Genomic DNA, 21696 nt, shown 5'->3' with positions numbered 1-21696 from the left:
GAACACATCTTGCAGTCATGCTTCCTAAAGGACCATTATATATACTGGGTACAGAGGCTGTAAAAACACAGCAATTATTATAAGAGCAAAGGATAATTCCTTTTGCTTTGTGAAGAAAGGGTGGATGTGATACTTCTTCAGAAAGGATGATAGTAAAACGTACATTACTTTCATCTTTACCAGAGCTGCTCACTTAAGTGTTTTCCAAAAACTGTTTCCTAGCATATCATCCCTAAGACTTTGCACAGAAATACTCTCATTTTAGGGATCTGACTATGGTCAAATCCACACTGTTCATTTAAAGCACTCTTGTACCGCTTTAACAGTCATGGTTTTCCCCAAAGAATCCTGGGAACTGTGGAGTGCTCTCCGGGCAGATGTCAAAGAGTTAAACAACTATTTAATTCATCATAGACATCTGAAGGCAGCCCTGTTTCAGGAAGCTTTTAATGTTTGATGTTGTAGTTGTTGTTTTTCCTGTGTTTTTCTTGGAAGCCTCCCAGAATGGCAGGGTCAACCCAGTCAGATGGGCAGGGTATAAGAAATAAATTGCTGCTGTTGTTTGTTAAGGATGCTGAGAGTTGTTAAGAGGCCCTTAACAAACTGTCTTCATGACTAATAAAGTAGTATGAGTTCCTTAAATGGATGTGTGGTGCCTTCATTTTTTATGGTCGCAAAGGTGGGATAGATTCTTTGAGAGGCCTGATAAACTGATGGTTTGTCAACATTTCAGTTATTACTTATTTCATCTCAGGGCTGCACACACAGGGTTCCTTCACCTTTCCCCAAAATGCAAACCCCTTTTAACTTTTTGGCGAATGCTGTGACAGTATTTACAAGGAGGGTTATACCATGCCAGGATGGTATAAGTTTGTAGTTTATTCTATGCTAGCTGAAGACTGATTGCAGAGAATATTAAACATTCACAGTTCCAGGATTATAAAACGTCCTTTATAGAGCTGATCCAGTCCATCATCGAAAAAGTCCTTAAATAGTATCACATACATCATGAGTTAACAAATGTTCTTTCCTCATATATCCAGCATATTGATTGTGGAATGCATCAAGAAGAGGAGACAAGCTACAATACAAAAAGCAATAAACGTATAGTGGTCCAGCCAAGATAAATGGGGGTTTCAATTATATTAGTTAGTGGTGAGGGCACAGAATGCTCAAGACAAATAGGTGTGGGACTTGGAGGTAACAGTGGGGGACTTGTGTATGTATATGTTTTTCAGCCAGGCAAATGTGAAATACAGTACATGTATAAGATAGCTTTCAAATGGCCATAAAGGCAAGTGGCTCTGCTATAGCATGAAATACAGGAGCAGGATAGAATCAAAGAATTGTAGTGTTGGAGGAGAGCCGATGGGCATCTAATTCAAACCTCTGCAATGCAGGAATCACAGCTAAAAAAATCCCTGACAAAGGCCTCCCAACCTCTTTAAAACCTCCAATTAAGGATAGTCCACCACTTTCTGAGGTTGTCTGGTGCACTGTCAAAATAGCTCTCCCTATCAGAAAAGTTCTTCCCAATGATTAACTGGAATCTCCTTTCTGGAATTTGAATCCATTGGTTCAGGTACTACACTCTGGAGCAGGAAAAAAAAAGAGCTTATTCCATGTGACAGCCCTTTAGATATTTGAAGATGGCTATCGTATCACCTCTCAGGGTATTTCTGAGAATATGCACTCTGTAAATACCAGTCTACATTATAATCATTAGTAGGCAAGCAGTCACTAGCATTTCTAGTGTCCACACGGATACAGATGCTGAGGCAGAATAAACTACAGGCGACAACTTCTTGATTACACTATTTTTCCATTTAAAAAACCCTCTCGTTTTCCCATGTGAAGTCTTAAAACAAAGCTTTGTGCTTTACTCCAAGCATTCTAGTAGAAAGAAGATTAGCCCTCAACTATATTGCTACAGTGCCAGACTGTAACATTCCTGAGGTTGTACAAATGCAATGCAATAGGAAACAGGTTTGGCTAACATGACATATATGTGATCGGAAAAGGAGTGAGAAGAGCATTGCAGATATAGCTTATGATGTGCTTCAAGACTAAAGATATGTCCAAAGACCATTTACAACAGTGGCCAGGGCACCTCGACACTTGCTTTGACCTTGTCTTCCGTTTTCTCCCCAAAGACAGCTTTGGCTGCACATTAAAAAAAAAGAAGGACCAGCAAGAGTCCTTGCTGAATGTTAGGGCAGATATCAGTTCACTGTTAGACTGGGGCACCATCCAGTGTCAGGGTAGAGGAGACAGTGGACAGATTTGAATCTGCAAATAGAAAGAAAATTAGAAACTGTCAGAGGAGTTAACACAATCTGGCCTGAAATATACAAAGCCACCAGTGCAGGGACATTGGCCATAACTTGTCAGTATATTTTGCTGGGGGGAAAAGCCATTTCTTATTCTTGTACTTGGATTTATTAGTCAAATTGATTTCATTTGAAAAATGGTTACATACGCACCGAGTTGGATCTTGCTGTATGTTGAACACTTCACCCACGCTTACAACATTGCGCCTGTTCTCGGGACCACCATAACTCAAGGTAACCTGACAGTGGGGGGAAACACGTGTTTAGAAACGGCACTTGCCAGAGCATGGCAAACAATACAAGAATAAAGAGGTGGCAAATGCAGAAGTGGCAGGGGAGGGATAGTGGCCTTGTGATATTTCCAAGACAAATAGCAGAAATCATGTAAAAATAAATGGTTAACAAATACGTTGCTGGTGAGTGATGCCTATCTGTCATTCAGGATAAGGCAAACATAGCTTAGGCCCAGACTAGATGTGTCAAAAGGAGCACATTTCCCCCAGAATGGAGAAGACCAGGATGAAGCAGGTCATTAGTGTTTCTGCCCCTTACTTTCACCTGCTAGGACTTGTCACAGTTCAGAAAGATTATGTAGCAAAACCATCAAACCACCCAAGACCTGAATTTAGGGCTTCTCAAGCCACCAATTCTATTATACTTTCACAACCCCTCTCCTGCACTAGATATCCTTACATCCTGCTTGTTCATTCATTCCATTTCTCCATTCTGTTAGCAGCAGTGTAGCTACCACTTTTAAATGCCTCTTTGAAGCCTGCTCCGAAGTTCAGTGGCGTTCCCTGCTTTTATTCACTGCACCACTTTCAGGCCTTCAAGGCTTTCCTCACCTATAATAATAATAATAATAATAATAATAATAATACTATCCATATTTGTGTATGTTGTTTAAATATGTGTAGAGATATACTTGTTTTCCATAATTTCCCCCTTCTTGGTTTTTCCATGGTTGTGGCAAGCCTTTGGAAAAGGCATATGTATTACAGTACTTTTATAAAGTGTTACACACACCAAACTCTTAGAATAGCTTCAGTCACAAATCCACATACATGTATCTATTTTGATCGACAGGCAAGCGGAAGAGATATCTGCATGGATTAAGGAAGATTTGACCATACCTGTTTCAGCACAGCTTCGCCACGCAGCTGCTGCAAGTTTTCCAGATGAGAGTGGAACAAGGGGCTGCGCAAGAGTTTCACCTCCAACAGCCCCTCAATAATGTAACCAATGGTGCAGTCATCGGGGAGTCGAATTCTCTCTGCAGTGCTGATGAAGCTTCCTAGGCTGTCAAAAGACAATAAATCAGAGAATGAAATCTTCTAGATTCTAGTATGGCAGCAGAAAAAGAGCAAATTGTCCAAGTGGTACATACCTAGCCCAGGGGCTCATCTTGAGGGCAAGACCTCTGCTGATGCAGAACCCTGCACCACCTGTGGCAAACCAGAACTTTGCAGTGGTCTACCAAGATAAACAAAGAATATTGCTGTCAGCTTTATGGTCACCTGGGTAAGTCAGATCCTATCCATGCATCAGGAATGCTTACGTTGTTTGATCTCCATATCCAAAGACTCTCAACAGATCATAGAATCGTAGAATTGTACAGCTGGAAGGGATCACAAGGGTCATCTAGTCCAACCAGCTGCAATGCAGGAATATTTTACCCAGTTTGGCGCTCAAACCCACAACTCTGAGATTAAGGGTCTCTTGCTTTACCAATTGAGCTATCCTGAAGAGCAGCACAATGCGACAGCACAACAAGGACGAAGCATGGATCTGAAGGACAGAATCTATTTTCCTAAGGCACCTCTGTAAGGTGATTTTCCATCCCAGAGTAGTGATGAGTTAGGAAGCAGCAGAAGCCATATAATTATTGCTTCACAAATACTTCCTTAGGTAGCTGTGCTGACCACTGAGAAGTATATGAAGAGAGGGGTGGAAATTATGTCCCTTGCATCTGAAGCTGGCAACCCTCCGAGTGTAATTTACAAAGATATCATATTTAGACTACAGGAGGATGTGAGCAAATCGAGAGAGTATCAGCTGAATTATAGATGACACACCACGTCCCTCTACTGCCATCTCAGTTTAGTATAGGATAAGATAATGAGACCTAAGAAAGGGTCTAACTCTGAGTGCAAGCAGCGGCAGAAAACTTCCTGAGCACCATATGTGTTGGGAAAGTGTTCCCAAGTCGCATTCTGCAATGGGATGGGGAAACCTGGCTGTAAATAGCAAAGAAGGGGGAGGACTTCCAGGATATTTAACTGAGGAATACATAGCGAGTGCAAGAATCTGATTTGTTCAGTTTGAGATAACAGAGACTCAATTATAGAACATGCTCACTGATCCGTCATTCCGAACATGGTCTGCTGCTTCAATTGGATGGTCTAGACTTGGTCTCCCCACATATATATCTTGGCTGTGTGAAAAAGCAGACAGGAGATGCAGGAGATTGTGCAGGTTCACATAGTTATCATCATCCACATGACAAAACCACCTGCAGAAAAAAACAAGACATGGAGAGACACAGAGGAGGTCACAAGGCATGACAAGATGGCTCTTTCTACCAGCGTTTCTTTGGTGAAAGTTTCCACCTCACAGAATCACAACCATGAAAAGGCAAATGAGGCCACAATCTGAGAAGGCAAAAGTAGAGAAGCTCTTCACAACTGAAGAAAGTTAGATCAGAAGTCAGTATCTTGATTCACTACTCATCCTTTCAGACAAATTTGGTTTCTTTTATGCTCATCAGTTGTGCTGGAGGTAGCTCATGCTAACTCACTGATGCCAGAAAGGAGAATTAAAAAATAGGCACCAATGGAAATAGTGACTCTCACTTACTTTCGCCCAGACTCTAGGAATTTATCATATTCCACAGACATCTTGCAGCAGAGAGCTTGGCGAGTGTGAACAGCTGAGCAGTTGGTATTGATTACATGGTCCCCTATAAAATAAAAAATGATTAAAACAGGGGAAGATGCATGATTTGTAAGAGAAATAACAAATACAGTAGGGCTTGCATATGAAGAAATGTTCTGGGTAATATTCAGTGTGGATTACATAGACATCTGATACAAGCAAAGCAGAATTCAGACCTTGCAGCAGTGCGGAAGCAAATATTGTTTACTCAGGTAGGGGGTCTTTTATATTTCCTGCTACTTTATATCCCCTTTTTTAAAACTGGAGATGCAAAGGATGGAACCTGGGGTGTACTGCACACAAAACATGCTCTATCACTGAGCTACCGTCCCTCTCCAAGGAAGACAGCAAATTTATTTAACACGTGTCACCTATAAATATAAACCTGTTACAACTTTCAGAAACTTGGGAAGCAGCTTACCTGCCCTGAGACGTAGCTCCTGATCATCCCAGTCTGTGAATATAAATGTCTGTGGGAAACATGGAAAACAACAAAGAAAGACTTTATAGCATGAAGATTTTGAAGTAACACTAATGTTAAGCTTTAGTCTGAACATTGAGCAAGACGACATTCTACTGGTTTCCAGCAAGCTAAAAATCAGGAAAGGATCAGTCTCTCTTTCCTATGTGGAAGTTTAATCAGCATTTGGCTACCTAATTTGGTGGAAAGAGAACCAAATATGTCACCTAACATTGTACAAGCAGGTTTTTGCTCAATCCAGGAAAAATTCCACCAAAACAAGGATCAAGGATTTCACATTCCCCATGAGTATCTTGTATATAATCTATATGTGAACATAAGAGATCCTCCATGCAAGGAAGGCTCTGTTCCATTCAGATCCCCCACCTCACATAGAAGATCTCTACACACATGTATGTCAGTTTACCCACACAGTCCCTTCTCATGCATGCTGACTATCCAGATGGCATGGTAGCCTGTTATGTTACTGATGTGGGTAAGGTTAGGTTGCATGGCCCCATGACCCTCCTCATGCGGTCTCTGAATAAGTTCTATGAATTATACCTGATGAGAGATTATGAGATTTCAGTGTTAAACAAGTTAGTATTTTAGCTTGGTGGGGAAAGTGTTCTTACCTGCCCCTTAGCCTGAGAAATCCATGTTTGGAACAGCAAGTTCAGCCTTGTTCTATGGTACTTCCTTGTTGTTTTCACAGCAATAAAGATATCCTTCAACTGCAGCTTTTCCTTAGCAGAGGCTAAAGCAGGTTCCTCATGGTCTTTCATCAAATTGTCCAATCGATTAATTGGGCTCTCATTCATCTTTCTGTTAGCCTTCAGACCAGATCTCCCAGTGGTTATGATATAGTGACTCCATTCTTCTACCAGTTCTTCTTTCACCAAGGACACTATATTGTTCGCCTCATCATCCAAATGATCAATTGAACTGGACTCCACCAGCTGCAAAGTGATGTCACTGTTGCTGGAACCATTAAAAGGAAGTGGTGGCTGTGGCTGCGGATAACTTCTAGGTTTCCAAATGGCCTGGAATTTGGGGATTAGCAAGAGGAGAACTGCACAAAAGATAACTGAGAGCAGGAAGCAGATCTTACTGAGCTTAATGCAGGAAAAGCTCATTCTTCAGCCCCAAGGGCCTTTGTCATATTGTAAAGTTGTGACATTATTTTAAGGTGAGAAAAACAGAAACTGATACATTTGTCAAGGCCTAGGAATTTCCCAGCAACAGAGTATAATTTTTATGGCACTCAAATACCATAGACACCTACTTATATTTCAGTTTCTAACCTCTGGACTTGTCATCCTAACAGTAAAACACAGAATTGGCACCTGTTCCACAGGGAGAGGGAAGTCTCTAAGCCACTGTATTATTTGTATATGTAAGTTCATTTAATCAACTTTAAAATTGTATATTGACAAGTATTGAGGCTGAATGTTTAAAGACAACATGAAGTAAAAATCAAGACAAGTCTGTGCACACACAGCTTTACTCTTTATGAACACATGGAGTTGCTTTAAAGTCAGATGGACTATCTGATAAAGTATTATTTTTAATGGCAGCAGCTCTCCAGAGTCTTAGGTAGAGGTCTTTCCTGTCACTTGCTATCTGGTCCTTTGGTTGGAGACGGAATCTCAGAGTTTCTTCATGCCAGGCATGTGCTCTATCACTAAGGTACAGCCACTTCTTATTAACGTGCATTATCAGTGTCCCATTTGCACCCTTCTTCAGGTGATAGGCACACTTTCAATAAGATGAAGTATTTCTGTTAAAAAAAGGACATTGTTATAATATCGTAAAAACAAACATTTTCTGTACGTGAAAATGAGAACCAGGAATTCTTTAAAAAACTACACATACATTCTTAACAACCTCTGTGAACCAAGTTGCAAGAGACAGAAGTGCAACTAAAGCATGGTTATTTAAACTTGCTATTGCACTGCAAGTATCTGTCACATGGCCTGTCAATTTAAATCTATTTAAATATTGCAGCTGTGCATGTTCCAGAAACCAATTATTCAGTATAATCTGTAGTGTATTTAATACACTGACAGAAGGGAAATGGTTGTGAATAAAAGCTTCTTAATTTATTTTTTCATATAATTATCACCTCCCTTGCTGGGAAATGAGATGAAAAAACATAGGATACAGATATAGTACTTTTGGAATAGATGCACTGAAATCAATAAGACTTGATTTCAGTGGTACAGCTCTAAATATGCCTAAAGCTACAATCCTAATCCCATTTACCTGGGAGTAAGCCCCATTTACTTCTGAGCAGACATGGGTTCATATTGCACTGTAAGTATGAATCAAACGGAGTCAGATGGTATTCTTTCAGGAAAAGATTTGGAAGGAAACACACACACAAACGGCCTCATTTCCAAACATCACATGTCTTTGAAATGTTATAGCCCAAACCTACACAATATTAGGTGCACCGTCCTAAACTCATTGATTTTTGCAGATGACATTTGCAGATGACACCAAACTGGGAGGGGTGGCTAACACCCCAGAGGACAGGATCACACTTCAAAACGATCTTGACAGATTAGAGAACTGGGCAAAAACAAACAAGATGAATTTTAACAGGGAGAAATGTAAAGTATTACACTTGGGCAAAAAAAAATGAGAGGCACAAATACAAGATGGGTGACACCTGGCTTGAGAGCAGTACATGTGAAAAGGATCTAGGAGTCTTGGTTGACCACAAACTTGACATGAGCCAACAGTGTGACGCGGCAGCTAAAAAAGCCAATGCAATTCTGGGCTGCATCAATAGGAGTATAGCATCTAGATCAAGGGAAGTAATAGTGCCACTGTATTCTGCTCTAGTCAGACCACACCTGGAGTACTGTGTCCAGTTCTGGGCACCACAATTCAAGAAGGACACTGACAAACTGGAACGTGTCCAGAGGAGGGCAACCAAAATGGTCAAAGGCCTGGAAACGATGCCTTATGAGGAACGGCTAAGGGAGCTGGGCATGTTTAGCCTGGAGAAGAGGAGGTTAAGGGGTGATATGATAGCCATGTTCAAATATATAAAAGGATGTCACATAGAGGAGGGAGAAAGGTTGTTTTCTGCTGCTCCAGAGAAGCGGACACGGAGCAATGGATCCAAACTACAAGAAAGAAGATTCCACCTAAACATTAGGAAGAACTTCCTGACAGTAAGAGCTGTTTGACAGTGGAATTTGCTGCCAAGGAGTGTGGTGGAGTCTCCTTCTTTGGAGGTCTTTAAGCAGAGGCTTGACAACCATATGTCAGGAGTGCTCTGATGGTGTTTCCTGCTTGGCAGGGGGTTGGACTCGATGGCCCTTGTGGTCTCTTCCAACTCTATGATTCTATGATTTCTGTGAGCTTGAACAAACCTAACATTGAAAAGAATCAGACATATCTGTTTCAAAGATCAGTCCTGTGTGGATGCCTGGTGGAAACCTGCCTGACATAAGTTGTTTTGAGCTTCTGCGAAGAGGTGCGTATGTGTAGTCAGTTAATATATTGCAGTTCCAAAGAATGAAATGCTAAGCCTGACAAAGTGCTCTTGGGGGGTATTTAAGTTTTCTCCTGACAATCAGAAAAACATCTTAGGATGATTCACAGTACAATCCTATGCATGTTTCCTCAGGAGGTTCTTCTCACTGGGGTGCTACATGACTTTCTCCCAAGTAAGCATTTATAGCAGGGGTTCCAAACAAGGGACTAGTGCTCCATGAGCTTCATTCACTTGGCCCACAGCATGCCTGCATTAAATATTCACACTGATTTACAGAATGTTTAGAATTCAAGTGGTAAAAAAAAATATGCATGCAACGTAAGAAATAAAAAGAAGAAATGAAATACAATTAAAAATCATACACCATGGACCACCGTGCATTATAATTTCTGCTACAGGCGGGGGTGGGGACAGAGTTTGGGAACACTGAGTTTTAGGGTTGAAGCCTCTGGTTTAAAGGCTCTGCCTGGCGACGGGCACACTTAAAACAGGAATGAACTAGCCATTCTCAAAGGATTAGTACGGGCCTCGCTTCTTTAACTGGGATAGCTTTTCAGCCAAAAGAGCTGACTGCGCCCGGGGAAGACGGGAATTAAAGAAGGATAATGTCCCAGAGGCCCAATAAGTGCCCTTCGCAGCACTTTAGGCCTCTCAAGCCGGTTGCCATAGAAACAACTACTCTTCCGCACCCCGGTTGGTCACCATGGCAACAAGGACACACACACCTTGACATCCCACCCCCACCCTTCTCCCGCCGCCGCGGCCATCCCGACCCTCCTCCTCCGCCTCTCGCCTCCTACCTACGCGCAGCGTCTCCAAGGCGGAGGGACGCGGGAGCCGTCTCGCTGCGCGTCTTAACTCACCCGTCGCTCAGCTCAGGATCCGGCGCCATCCGCCGAGCAGATCGCGAGGGGCGCGGCGGGGACGGGGGGCTGCGCGTCGGCAACGAGCAGCGAAGGCTCCGCGGCCCCTTTAAGGGCTTCACCTGTGGAACGGACTCGACCCGGAAGTGGAGCGCGACCCGGAAGTGGAAGAAGAAGAGGGCGCGACCCGGAAGTCCATGGTGCGAGGGTCAATATGCCGCTACCCGTCCAAGTCTTCAATTTGCAGGTACCGATGAAGTTTCGGGGGGGGCGGCGGCGGCGGCGGGCTCCGGTTCTCCCCCCCTCCCAAGGCGCTGCTGTTGTCTTTCCGTCTAGCGAGCAGGGCTGTGGTTGGGGGCGGGCAGGATCCCGCTAGGTCGCCGAGACGGATCGTGCCCCTGCGGGGGATCAGCAGCGCGTGTGTCATTCTGGGTTGCCGTCCCAGGCGGAGCCCTTGAGGAAGGGGGCCAAGGGGGGGCGGGATACGCAAGAGGGTCGGAGGGGCCCGAATGTGGGCTCAAGGCCCCTGACCCGGGCGAGGGGAAAGGCCGTTGGCCGCGGTTACGGCCTGCCCCGCCGTCTCATGCCATTGGTTCTGCCGCCGCCCTTGCACGGAACCCGGTTCTGGTTTTGTAGAAATCGCGACAGGGACCTCCGAGAGCCTGTGCTGCAACATGCAGTTTAATATCTGACAAGTGAAGGCAGATTGTTTCTGTTTTAATGTATGTCAGTGTGCACTGTGGAAACCACACTGTGTCATGAAATTTGCAGCTTGTTGGAAAGGCGTGGGTGGACGGAGTTCGTATGCTTCTGAATACCTTTCAGTGTAGACCCTTAAGTTTAAGACCCCATCCCCCCGAAATCGTGTGCTGCAGAGGAAATAGATGGGATTGAACGATCTTATCCCATGTGCCGGCCCACATCCTGATCTACGATAGCAATGGCTCAATGCGGTTATAATGTAATTACTTGAGTAGTAGAGAGCTGTTTAATCTCTGCATTGCAAAATGCAGCTCCAGGGATGTTACGGATCCTGCACTCCTCATATTATGAGAAAATTAGTTCTACCAATGGAAACTTGGAATGATAATAATAATAATTATTATTATTTTATTATTTATACCCTGCCCATTTGGCTGGTTTTCCCCAGCCACTCTAGACGGCTTACAGCATATATAAAAACATAGTAAAAAATTAAACATTTAAAACTTCCTGATACAGGGCTGCCTTCAGATGTCTTCTAAAAGTTGTGTAGTTCTTTATCTCCTTGACATCTGGAGAGCGTTCCACATGGAGGGCATCACTAATGAGAAGGCCCTCTGCCTGGTTCCCTGTAACTTCGCTTTTTGCAGTGAGGGAACCAGCAGAAGACTCTCAGAGGACGACCTCAGTGTCCAAGCTGAACGATGGGGGTGGAGATGCTCCTCCAGGCATACTGGGCTGAGGCAGTTTACAGCTTTAAAGGTCAGCACCAAAGGTCAAGAGGATTTGGCTTTTATGTGTGGTGCATTTTAGTGAATTGACTATTTTATGGTTGATTCTCTTAATTGTTTATCTGCTTCCAAAAAGTGGTAGCATCAAAAACAACAAAAAACATGGTGCTTGAAATACAGTAGAGTCTTTCATACTGAGAGATCTGCAGCAGCTGTAAAACAGTGGATAAATAAATAAATAACTCTCAAGGACTTGTCTCCTAGCAGCAACTCACGTCACAACTTGCCTCTGCTGTTTCAGCAATATTTCTCTCCTCAGCTATGGTCTAACTAAAGAACAGTGTTGCGACTCTACATGGCATACCTGATCCCTTCAGGTGTTTTGACAACAGATTTTATTATAACTTTATAGAAGAAATATTTGTGTCTCTCCTCTAGCATACATTTTTGTGCTCTCCCCCCTCACCTGATGCTGGCATTTTCAGGTTGAATTTTGCAGATTGTGACTTAAATCTTGCTGCATGTGAAGATCAAAGCTAGATCACAGTGCATGTTCATCTTAAAATATTTTAGTTCCTGTCTTTCAAGTTTGTAATAGTCCATAAACATATTCTTTGCCATGTTCTACACCCTTTCTCAGAGATATTCCCCATTTTTCTCTTCAACACCTTTAGATAGTCATGAGAATTTTCTTGCAGTGGAAATGGGTTCAAAACAGCACTCATATCTGCTCAACAAGTTCTGTTTCCCATACTTTCTGTTTTGTGAGATGATAGAGGATTGGGAGATACTAACTGTGGATGCTTCCTAGAAGACAAATTACAGGAATTAATCTGCTTCACCTAATGTGTCATTTTATGAAGGCATTGAATGCAAGCCAATGATGTCATGCAATTTGCTGCTCTTTAGTTGACAACAAAATACAGAGTTTTTATATCCAATCCTGTCTTTCTAGAGCTCACCCACTGTGGCAGTGGAATGCTAACTACATAGCAGGAGTGGGGAACTTCAGGCCTGGGGGCCAGGTGCAGCCCTCCAAGCCACACCCCTCACTGGTGCTGCTTCACACCCTAAATTTTGCCTGTCTAGAAAGTGTCATTGAAATCTGATAATAACTCTTGCTTGTCCACATGGAGGGTAGAATTGGGTGTGTGTGTAGGCACAAATGTAAAATTAACGTTCATTGCTCCGCTTGCTTTTGTCTCCGGCCCCACCCACCACTGCCACATGGCCCTGAGAAGGTTGCACAGAAGGAAATACAGCCCTCAGACTTAAAAAGGTTCCCTACTCCTTGCTGTGTATGGGAGGCTGGACCAAGGGGCATGCAGCACAGTAATACAACAGTGAAATTAACAAACGCCTACAATGAAAACTGGAGCATATTATTCTAGCCTAACATGAGCAAGAGGAGTAATGTCTATGACTTCAGAGGCATTAATTACCTTTCTTTCCTTTAGCAGCCGGCGAGCTCTGTGTCAGGGCGAGGGGGTACAGAGAGTCAGGACAGGATGAGGGATAGTTCAGTTCCGAGCTCAGCTTCCTCGTCAGTGACAGATCTATACAACACCCCCCGCAGCAGTAGGTCAGAACTCTTCCTCCCAGGTACATCTGGAGACTTCAGCCTAAGTGCCTGCTTATCAGCCTGCACCCTGCTCTATGAGGTATCTCAAAGGAGAAAGCACTCAAGGATGACTGAGTGAGAATGACTTGACTTTTGCCAGCACTAAGCCATACTTGTTTAAAAGGATTCTTTTTTTTTCTGAAGTGGGTACATCTCTTTCAAATGACAAGTGACTTTGCATTGTGTGGTTGAGCATAAACTTATAACAGCTAGAAGGATGGCGTATCTAGAAGAGGGGTGATGGGGACAGGCTATAATCTGTCACAGAAGTTAATGTATCCTAAATAAATAGTATCTGTTGTAATTCACAAGGCAGCTCGCAACATATTTAAAACAATAAAAATGTAATACATCAAAACCACCCGCAGAAAAAACAGCAGCATGTCTTATACGTAAATTGCCTTGAGACGGTTGTTTAGAAGGCAATTAATAAATTGAATGTGATGGCGATGTTGGCCATCGCAAGAAACCAAGAGCTTTCGTTTGGCATTTAAAGGCCAGCAAAGTAGGTGTTGAGTAGATTAGGAGAGAGATGGCGTAGATGAGATGCTACCACTGAGAAAACCCTGTTACTGTTACAGAAGCCACCCAACTCGCCTCAGAAGGTGGGGTCACCTAGGGCCTGGTCTCTAATGAAGAACTAAATAATAACAAAGCATGGCTCAGGGGGTTCTTCGTATGAGTATGGGTTCCAGTGTCAGTCCTGTGCACTATTGCTACAGGATCTAAAATTCCATGTTAACATCTCCATCTCCCTAACCTCTGCATCTGGAAAGCCCATCACTTAATAGGGCAAATGTTTTCTCTGCAGAAAGTCCAGAGGTAATTCCCTGGCATCTTCAGTTAAAGCAGCAGTGGGGAACCTCTGGCCTGCGGGTCTAGTTAGGCCCATCAAGCCTTTCCATTTGGTCCATGAAGCAGTTTTGGCTAAGCCACAGCCACCTGCCATAGTATATGATGTCAGGTGTGTGGCAGGTAAAGCTGCAGTTGAGCCAGAAGGGAGTTTTCAGGATTGGTGATGCCTACAGAGTCCTGTGCGCAGCACTTCATAAGCACTGCCTCAGGGCTTCCAGAGTGCTGTACACAGGGTTTTGCAAGCCCTGAGGATTAAACAGTTGTTGGGACTTGCACATTGCTGTGCCTATGCCCACGCAATTTGATTTGAAAATGCACAGGCGAAAACAGGTGAGCTGACACTGTTGAGGTGTCAGGCGAATGAGCCAGTTAGGTTGTCTGACATCTTTTAACTCAGGCGGGGAACTGAGTTTGTCCCTGCTGGGCCTGTCAACTGATGGAAGGGTCAGGCATGTTACTCAAAATCTGAAATCCCCAACCTGATGACATCTAGTACCTGAAAACTTCAGCCGGCAGCTTCTTGCATTTTTAGTTTCCTCTGAAACTATAAGCTTAAAACTTAGGTTGAAACTGAAAATCTAGCAGCATTATTTCATTCACATGCATATGTAGGGGTTGCATCTAGTGCTCTGCATGCGTGGTTCTCCTGGTGCAGTGGGACTTCTGTTCCGTCTCCCCACCCCCACCCCACCCCCCACAATCTGCTCTGGAGGGTCACCCAACCCTCTGCAGCTGGTTTTGAGAGCATGGGGGCGGGAGGCTTGAGGTGAGGAGGCCACTGTAGGAAACTACGAGCTGAGACAGGTGGACCTTTTGCCTGATTTAGATAGACTTGTATTCGTAAAGCCTAGGTATGTTGTAGAGGAGGGGGTTCTCAAACTGTGGTCCACAATCTTCATTCAGGTGGTTCACAGTGTGCCTGTTAAAATTCAGTTAAAAGGCCTACGGCATCTAGCACAGCACATTACAGTTACTCCAACAGGCAGACAACTCAAGACCCTCAGCAATTATTTTCAAGTGATCTGTGGGGGAAATATCTTGAGCACTGCTGTTTTAGAAGGTTCACAGAGATGTGACCTGTTCTAATTAGGATCAAGGCTAACCCCAGAACAAATGGCACCCTGGCAGGGAGCACCTTTAGTCACTTGATCAACTTTCAAATTCCTTATTTCTTAATGCATTTGTAGCCCACGCCATGATTTTGAAATGCATGGTTTTGCTTTAGCACTATCATACCAGATAATAAATTAGCTTGCTAGGATCTGTAAATCTACATTTATTGGATTCTTTGTTTCAACTGCTGAGTGATGAGTTCAATAGATAACCCATGAGCCACAATTGGTGGTTCTGCAGAATTATGAAATAACCCCACTCAACAAACCAAAGGATCCTTTTTTTTCCTTTGGCTTACTTTTGAGAGGCAGCATTATGCCCAAGATTCAGGTAGTGGTTAGAGGTTTTAATATTGTTTTCAGCTGCATATTTGAATTTAGTGGAATTATATATGTGTGTATTGATGCTTGTTCTGAGCTTTGACAGTGGAGTGGGCCATATAAATCAATGAAAAGAGTTGAGTGAATGAACTGTGAAGCAAGAGGATGCTCCTTTTGGGTTTCCTCAAATTGTTTACTCCTACCCCAAGCATAAAACTATTTCAGCTACCCTTGATTCTTCAGAACACACATCCATAATGTCTTTGTGGAAATTATAAATACCTGGCTCTTACTGGGAAGGTGCCACTGAGCTTATCTTCCGGGTTTTTTTTGTTTCTGTGATGGCTGCTGTTCAGAAAATCATCAGACCCCCTTGCACTTTCCTTTTTGGAAAAAAAAACATTGAGATCAGAGAAATCTGATGAGTCATGCAGAGTGGGAGCAGTATTCCTGGCAAGCCTAGAGTTCAAGGGAATGGAACTCCAAGCAAAAGATGTGAAAGAGCAATGTTTGGGTTTCTAGCCATGCTATATCTGCTGGTGTATGAGGACCTCTTTCCCATGGGCTGGGAAGGAGCTTCCTAGCTTCTGCTTAACACATACGCGTTGCTGTTACAGGGTGCGGTGGAGCCCATGCAGATTGATGTAGACCCACAAGAAGATCAGCAAAATGCACCTGATATCAACTATGTGGTGGAGAACCCGACTCTGGTATGTGTTGGAGGGTGACAATGAGAAAGGAATTCTTAGGTTGGCTAAAAACTTAGATTTTATCCATCTAAGCCAGTGGTTCTCAAAGGGTGTGGCAGGAGAGGATGGCAAGTAAAGCGGGAAGATTCAAGGATAATCAATATTACATTTTTGGGAATGATTCACGTTATGTGGCTGCATTGCGTTATAATTTCTGGATGTCTTATGATCATATCGCAAAGCAGTTGTGTTCTGTTTTTATAAAGCAAGCAATGCTAGGAGTTGTTTTTCATTTCCCCCTCCAATGTATTTCTTATCAATAAAAGAAATGGTGTGGCGCCAGCAAATTTTTGTTCTGAAAGTGTAGCCCAGAGGAAAAAGTTAGATAACCAGTGATCAAAGGATATGCTTTGGATAGATAGATAGATAGATAGATAGATAGATAGATAGATAGATAGATAGATAGTTCTGTCCAAAGTAGCACAAAGGAATGAGTACTGTCAGCGCAAGGATTTCCACTTGCACAGGGGGACCGTCCTCCCTCTCCACCTCCCACACCCCACTAAATCTTTTCCAGGGGGTCCTCCAATTTTCTGGAGCAGGTTTGAGGAGGGCACGGGGTGTGCTCAGGGGAAAGAGAGTGGAAGAAAGTCTCATTGCACAACTGAAAATCCTTGTGCTGATTGGACGTGTTGCTTGGATACCTCCCATAATGTTTGATTATTCATTATTATTATATTTATTTCTGTTCTGCCTTTTCCCTGGACTGGGGCTCAAGGCGGCTTACACAAATTAAAACAACACACAGAGAAATGTTTCATCTACATTGTTTTTCCAACTAGACATTTATTTTGTTATATTTTCCTTACCCGATCTCTGCATGGTCTTTCAGAGCTGCACAAACATTTGCCGTGAGTTCAGGTAGAGGGTGTGCATGGGATGATGTGAGCATGGGACAAATGTGAGCTGGACAAAATTAAGAAATTACGGGCATCTTGACCAACTGGCAAGATTACCATGAATGTTATACATAGTCCTGCCTCTTCTGAAATGAGTTAGCGCATCCCCTTGATGCCACTATTCCTGATTTCTCACATTTCAATCCTCCTGTTCCAAGGCCTCAGGAGTTGTATTCTGCACCTGCCATGCACAGATCCTTGCCCTGCAGAGTGGAGAAAACAGCAAGGATGAGATGAATGCCATTAAACCATTGTCATAAAGCAGGGGTGGGGAGACTTTGGCCCTCCAGATGTTGCTGGACTCCCAACTCCCTAACAACATCTGGTGGGCTACAGGCTCCCCACCTCTGTCACAAAGGAACAGAATCTGCTGCATGGTTCTTACTTGCTGCAGGAGATAGTCAAATGACAGTGGAAGAATCCTACAATTCTAACTGCAGGGGAAGACAGCTTGATATCTGGGGCATTGCTTTCTGCTGTAAATGGTCATTTTCTTGTTGTGCTGTGGCCCACAGGATCTGGAGCAGTATGCAGCAAGTTACAGCGGCTTGATGAGGATCGAGCGGCTGCAATTCATTGCAGACCACTGCCCGCAGCTGCGAGTAGAATCCCTCAAGATGGCCCTCTCCTTTGTCCAAAGAACATTCAATGTTGATGTTTATGAAGAAATTCACCGGAAGTTGACTGAAGCCACCAGGTATTAAGATGAAAAAACACTGAAAATAAACCTCTGGTTTGTGAGAATCCCCATACTATGACCTTGCATAGATCAATTCTCTTGTCCTGCAACTGCCTATAATTTCAGGGTTTGTGCTTACTTGCAAGGTAGTGCATGCACCCCATCCCCCCAAAAAGAGGTTTATGTGTTTTTCTTCTTCTTGTGTTTGTTAATTTGAGTCACCCGTAGCCAGTAATGTCTGTGAACAAACTACATGAAGAGAGAAGCAGCTCTGTCCAAAGTTGAACTTCATGCAATTATGGCAGTGTAGTTAGCTTCTTGTCCTCCTGGTTCTTTGATTGTGATCTTTAATAATACAGTGGTACCTCTGGTTACGCACTTAATTCGTTCCAGAGGTCCGTTCTTAACCTGAGGTACCACTTTAGCTAATGGGGCCTCCTGCTGCCAGCATGCAATTTCTGTTCTCATCTTGAGGCAAAGTTCTTAACCCGACATACTACTTCCGGGTTAGCGGAGTAGTACCAAAGTGTTTGTAACCCGAGGTGTTTGTAACACTGTAATAATAATAATACTAATCTTAAGTCACATGCATGCTAACTGAAACTAATTATGAAGCAAAGTAGGCTGAATTCCCATTCTCCGTTCCATCTTCCCAAGTGACTCTCCTATCCATTAACCAGTTTTTGTTACTTTTATCACAGTCTCTTTTACTGTATCCATGTGACCTTCCATGCCTCATTTTATCATAGTTTACACATCATAAGCCCCCTTGCTTCTATACCGAACTTCCAGTGTATTTGGACTTTAAACTATTGCATTATAGTTATGTGCGGACTTCCACTGTTTCTTCAGTTAGAAAACAGTTGGTTTATAGAGTTGCATTAAGCAAACCGATATTTGTACTTTTCTAAATCAGGAGAGTTTTTTTGTCGACTGCTGGATCAACATCTTAAGAAACCAGCTGGATGACACACTTTGCTAATGGTTATGATTCCCCCCTCCCCCCATTCTTACAGCATCAAACTCTTGATAGCTCATTTATTGCCCTTGATAGCAGTGAATCGTGTGCCTCCCCTTACTATCTGTCTGCTGCTTTTTTTCCAGAGAGTTACAAAACACCCCTGATGCTGTCCCAGATGGAGGAATAGAGCCCCCTCCCCTAGACACGGCGTGGGTTGAAGCTACACGCAAAAAAGCTCTTCTGAAGCTGGAAAAGCTAGACACGGATTTAAAGAACTATAAAGGGAACTCAATCAAGGAAAGCATCAGGTGATCAGCTCTAACAAAGATGCCTTTACTCGGGAACAACGAGTTCTCAATTCAAAGCAACATTTTGTATCCAAAGGAATCAAATTGTTTTGTGAATTTGCATGCACTTCGAAAAACAGTTTTAATGAAATGCATCATTCGCACGGTTCACTGGTAGATAATCCCATGAAAATAGACCTGTCCAGGACTCAAGCTGCACAGGTGACCTATTCAGAGAAAAGGTTTTCACATGTGTGCACACACAAAGCCATTCTAGAAACCACCTTGTGAGTGTTAACATGTCTTTATGAACTGCTTCCCACTAAGAGTCCCACCCACCCAAATATACTTTGCTATTGAAGGGAGTTCTATACAGTCCTCCTACTTTTATAATTTCTACAGAAGCTGCATTACTTTAGTGTTGTGTTGGGCTTGTGAATATTCTGAAATCAGATTCATGTTTGGAAGCAGGTGTTTGGGAAGAGCAGAGAGAGGGCTTTGTAGCAGAAAACTATTGAGGAGATTATTGTGATGTCTATGCTCAAGTTTTTACAAATGATGACTGGCTGTGCTTGATATTCTACACCTTGCCAAAAATATAGAGAAATGTCTTTATTCTGTGCATCTGTTAACTCTGAATAAGCACAGCCTTTCGCCTGAGCATGTTATCCAGCAGCTGGACTTGTTAGGTCAGGGCTGAGCTCTGGCCTTGTTTTGAGTTGTGATTTTAGGGGTGGGGTATGTGTTTTGCATCCTGGCTTATTCATTTTGCAGCTGCCGTCATCCCTTCTTTCTAGGAGAGGCCATGATGACTTAGGAGACCACTACCTTGACTGCGGGGACCTCAGCAATGCCCTCAAATGTTATTCGCGAGCCCGCGATTACTGCACCAGCGCAAAGCACGTTATCAACATGTGCCTCAATGTTATCAAGGTAAAATACAATATATGTCAGTGGTCCTTTTCAAGTGGGACACACTTGTGGATTTTCACCTTTATTCAAGATACGCTCTACCTGCTGCCCATCATCAAATGAAATCTCCTTTTCTCTCCCCAACCACATGGAACGTACAGCCTGATGACCCATCAACAGAAATGAGTTTCTTCGTTCACAGATGTGCCTATTAGAGACACAGAATTCCCAGGGAACGGGAGCTTTACCTCTTACTCAGTGTCAGGGGCTGGACTGAGGAGGAATGGTGGGAGCCCCCCTCCCCTTCTCCTGAACCTTCCGAAGGGCAGGAGGACAGTATTGATTTAGAACAGTGGTTTTTCAGAGGGGCATAGTTCAGAGGGGAGAAGCTGGGAAATACTGGGTGAGGAACAGCTAGAAGAAGGCACACCGGGAGAGAGACAGCTGGCAGATTCAGTGTCCTTGGACAACATTCCTGCCCCCCCGCCTAGGACTAGACAGGCTCCGAGAGTGATAGAAAAGAAAGCACAGAGGCAACAAGCTCAGGTTACCCGACGTAGCACTGACGTAGATTAATGGAGATGGAGGGGGTGAACCTTAAGTGGGAGCAACGCCATTTTTAGAGGGATATGCATTCCTTTGTCTCTCGCTGTGATTATTAAAGAAACTGGTAAGAACGCTCCTTTTGTGTGATCTTCTTAATCACTGCCACTGGGGAAGGGATCCGATTCCCCGAAGCCTGATACTCAGCTTTTATTGCAGTGCTGTAGTCTGTTTTCTTCCTCTTGCAGGTCAGTGTTTACCTCCAGAACTGGTCCCACGTCCTGAGCTATGTGAGCAAAGCCGAGTCCACGCCAGAAATTGCAGAGGTAGTAAGCTTTTTACAACATGACTATTGCCACCAACCCAGGTCCGTGCCATTTATTTTTACTTCGTTTTTTAACAGCTGTATCTAGCCATTCTTCCAGCCACATGCAAGAGAGAGTAGAGGTCCCCTCCCCTCATTTTACCCTCACAACAGCCCTGTGAGGTAGCACAGGCTGAGAAAGGCCATCCAGCAGGATTCATGCCTGAATGGGAATTTTTAAGCCAGGTCTCCCCACTTCTACTCTAAACTGCTATGCTGTGTTAGCTCTCAGTATGGTATGTGGGGCCCTGGATTTATGCCCTGAGGCTTCATAATTTCCTTGTCAAATATTGGACCTCGGTGCCCCACAGCAGGATTGTGGCGGCAAATTAACTAATACTGTGTTTTGAGGGGTTCTAATTCACCCCTTGAACAGAGACCCTGTTTCCTTTTCATCCTGCTTGGTGTTCCTCGTTGAGCTCTGGGTGCCTTTTCAGACTTGGGTCATGCTGGGAGCCAAGGAGATTGCAGAGCAGAAGTGCTTCCTCAGACGGGTTTAACAGAAGGAATTAACCAAAAAATAAAGCTGCTGTTTATTTGCTGATTCTCTGCCTCCTCCCTCTCTAGCAAAGAGGAGAACGTGACAGCCAGACACAGGCAATCCTCACCAAATTGAAGTGTGCTGCAGGTGAGTGAGTGAATTGCATGCCTCATAGAGACAACGTATGCCCTTAGTGCTGTTCAGACTTGCTGTGTGCAGAAACAGCACAGCATTTAGGCATAACAAACTTCCTTTCTTGCTTTTTCTACCCCATGATAGAGCAGGGCAAATTCCCAAGTACAGCTTCTGAGTTTTAGTTCCCCTTCTTCTGGCCTTAGATCTGTGGAAAGGTGTGGAGCTCCTCTTCTAGGCTTCTGTGTG

The 21696-nt window shown here is 43.6% G+C and overlaps 2 protein-coding genes across 6 annotated transcripts in view; one reads left to right on the top strand and one right to left on the bottom strand.

Moving 5' to 3' along the window:
• Positions 1-929: 929 nt before the first annotated feature.
• Positions 930-10230, bottom strand: RFNG (RFNG O-fucosylpeptide 3-beta-N-acetylglucosaminyltransferase). 2 transcript variants are annotated; one of them, XM_081184637.1, is made up of 9 exons: positions 10099-10230; positions 6360-7504; positions 5686-5734; positions 5187-5289; positions 4689-4842; positions 3718-3803; positions 3464-3629; positions 2484-2569; positions 930-2289 (listed from the first exon to the last, which is right to left on the bottom strand). In XM_081184637.1, exons 2-9 carry the CDS (start codon positions 6858-6860, stop codon positions 2223-2225), a joined length of 1212 nt encoding a protein of 403 aa, XP_081040763.1. In that variant the 5' UTR covers positions 6861-7504; positions 10099-10230; the 3' UTR covers positions 930-2222. The 2 variants fall into 2 exon arrangements, with proteins under 2 accessions (XP_081040763.1, XP_081040764.1); XM_081184638.1 differs by having other exon boundaries at positions 10036-10160.
• Positions 10218-21696, top strand: part of GPS1 (G protein pathway suppressor 1) — a 19001-nt gene continuing 7522 nt past the window's right edge. Inside the window, exons 1-8 of one of the 4 annotated variants that reach the window (XM_081184591.1) lie at positions 10218-10345; positions 12989-13192; positions 16058-16150; positions 17604-17785; positions 18872-19036; positions 19813-19948; positions 20719-20796; positions 21402-21462. In XM_081184591.1, coding sequence (XP_081040717.1) covers positions 10313-10345; positions 12989-13192; positions 16058-16150; positions 17604-17785; positions 18872-19036; positions 19813-19948; positions 20719-20796; positions 21402-21462 — 952 coding nt within the window. In that variant the 5' untranslated portion in view covers positions 10218-10312. Of the gene's footprint in view, positions 10346-12988; positions 13193-16057; positions 16151-17603; positions 17786-18871; positions 19037-19812; positions 19949-20718; positions 20797-21401; positions 21463-21696 lie in introns of those variants that run through there. The other 3 variants (XM_081184592.1, XM_081184593.1, XM_081184594.1) reach the window with 3 other exon arrangements.

Source organism: Podarcis bocagei (genome assembly GCF_964188305.1).
Source record: "Podarcis bocagei genome assembly, chromosome: 2".
In the NCBI taxonomy this organism is placed as follows: Eukaryota; Metazoa; Chordata; class Lepidosauria; order Squamata; family Lacertidae; genus Podarcis; species Podarcis bocagei.
This window is presented reverse-complemented; position numbering and strand designations above follow the sequence as displayed.

Excerpts from the sequence above, each read along its gene's own strand:
- RFNG (XM_081184637.1), bottom strand. The coding sequence starts at position 6,860 with ATGAGCTTTTCCTGCATTAAGCTCAGTAAGATCTGCTTCCTGCTCTCA. Across the intron at positions 5,735-6,359 it reads TTTCTCAGGCTAAGGGGCAG|ACATTTATATTCACAGACTG; the intron begins GTAAGAACACTT and ends TGTTTCCCACAG. Across the intron at positions 2,290-2,483 it reads ATACAGCAAGATCCAACTCG|ATTCAAATCTGTCCACTGTC; the intron begins GTGCGTATGTAA and ends TTCTATTTGCAG.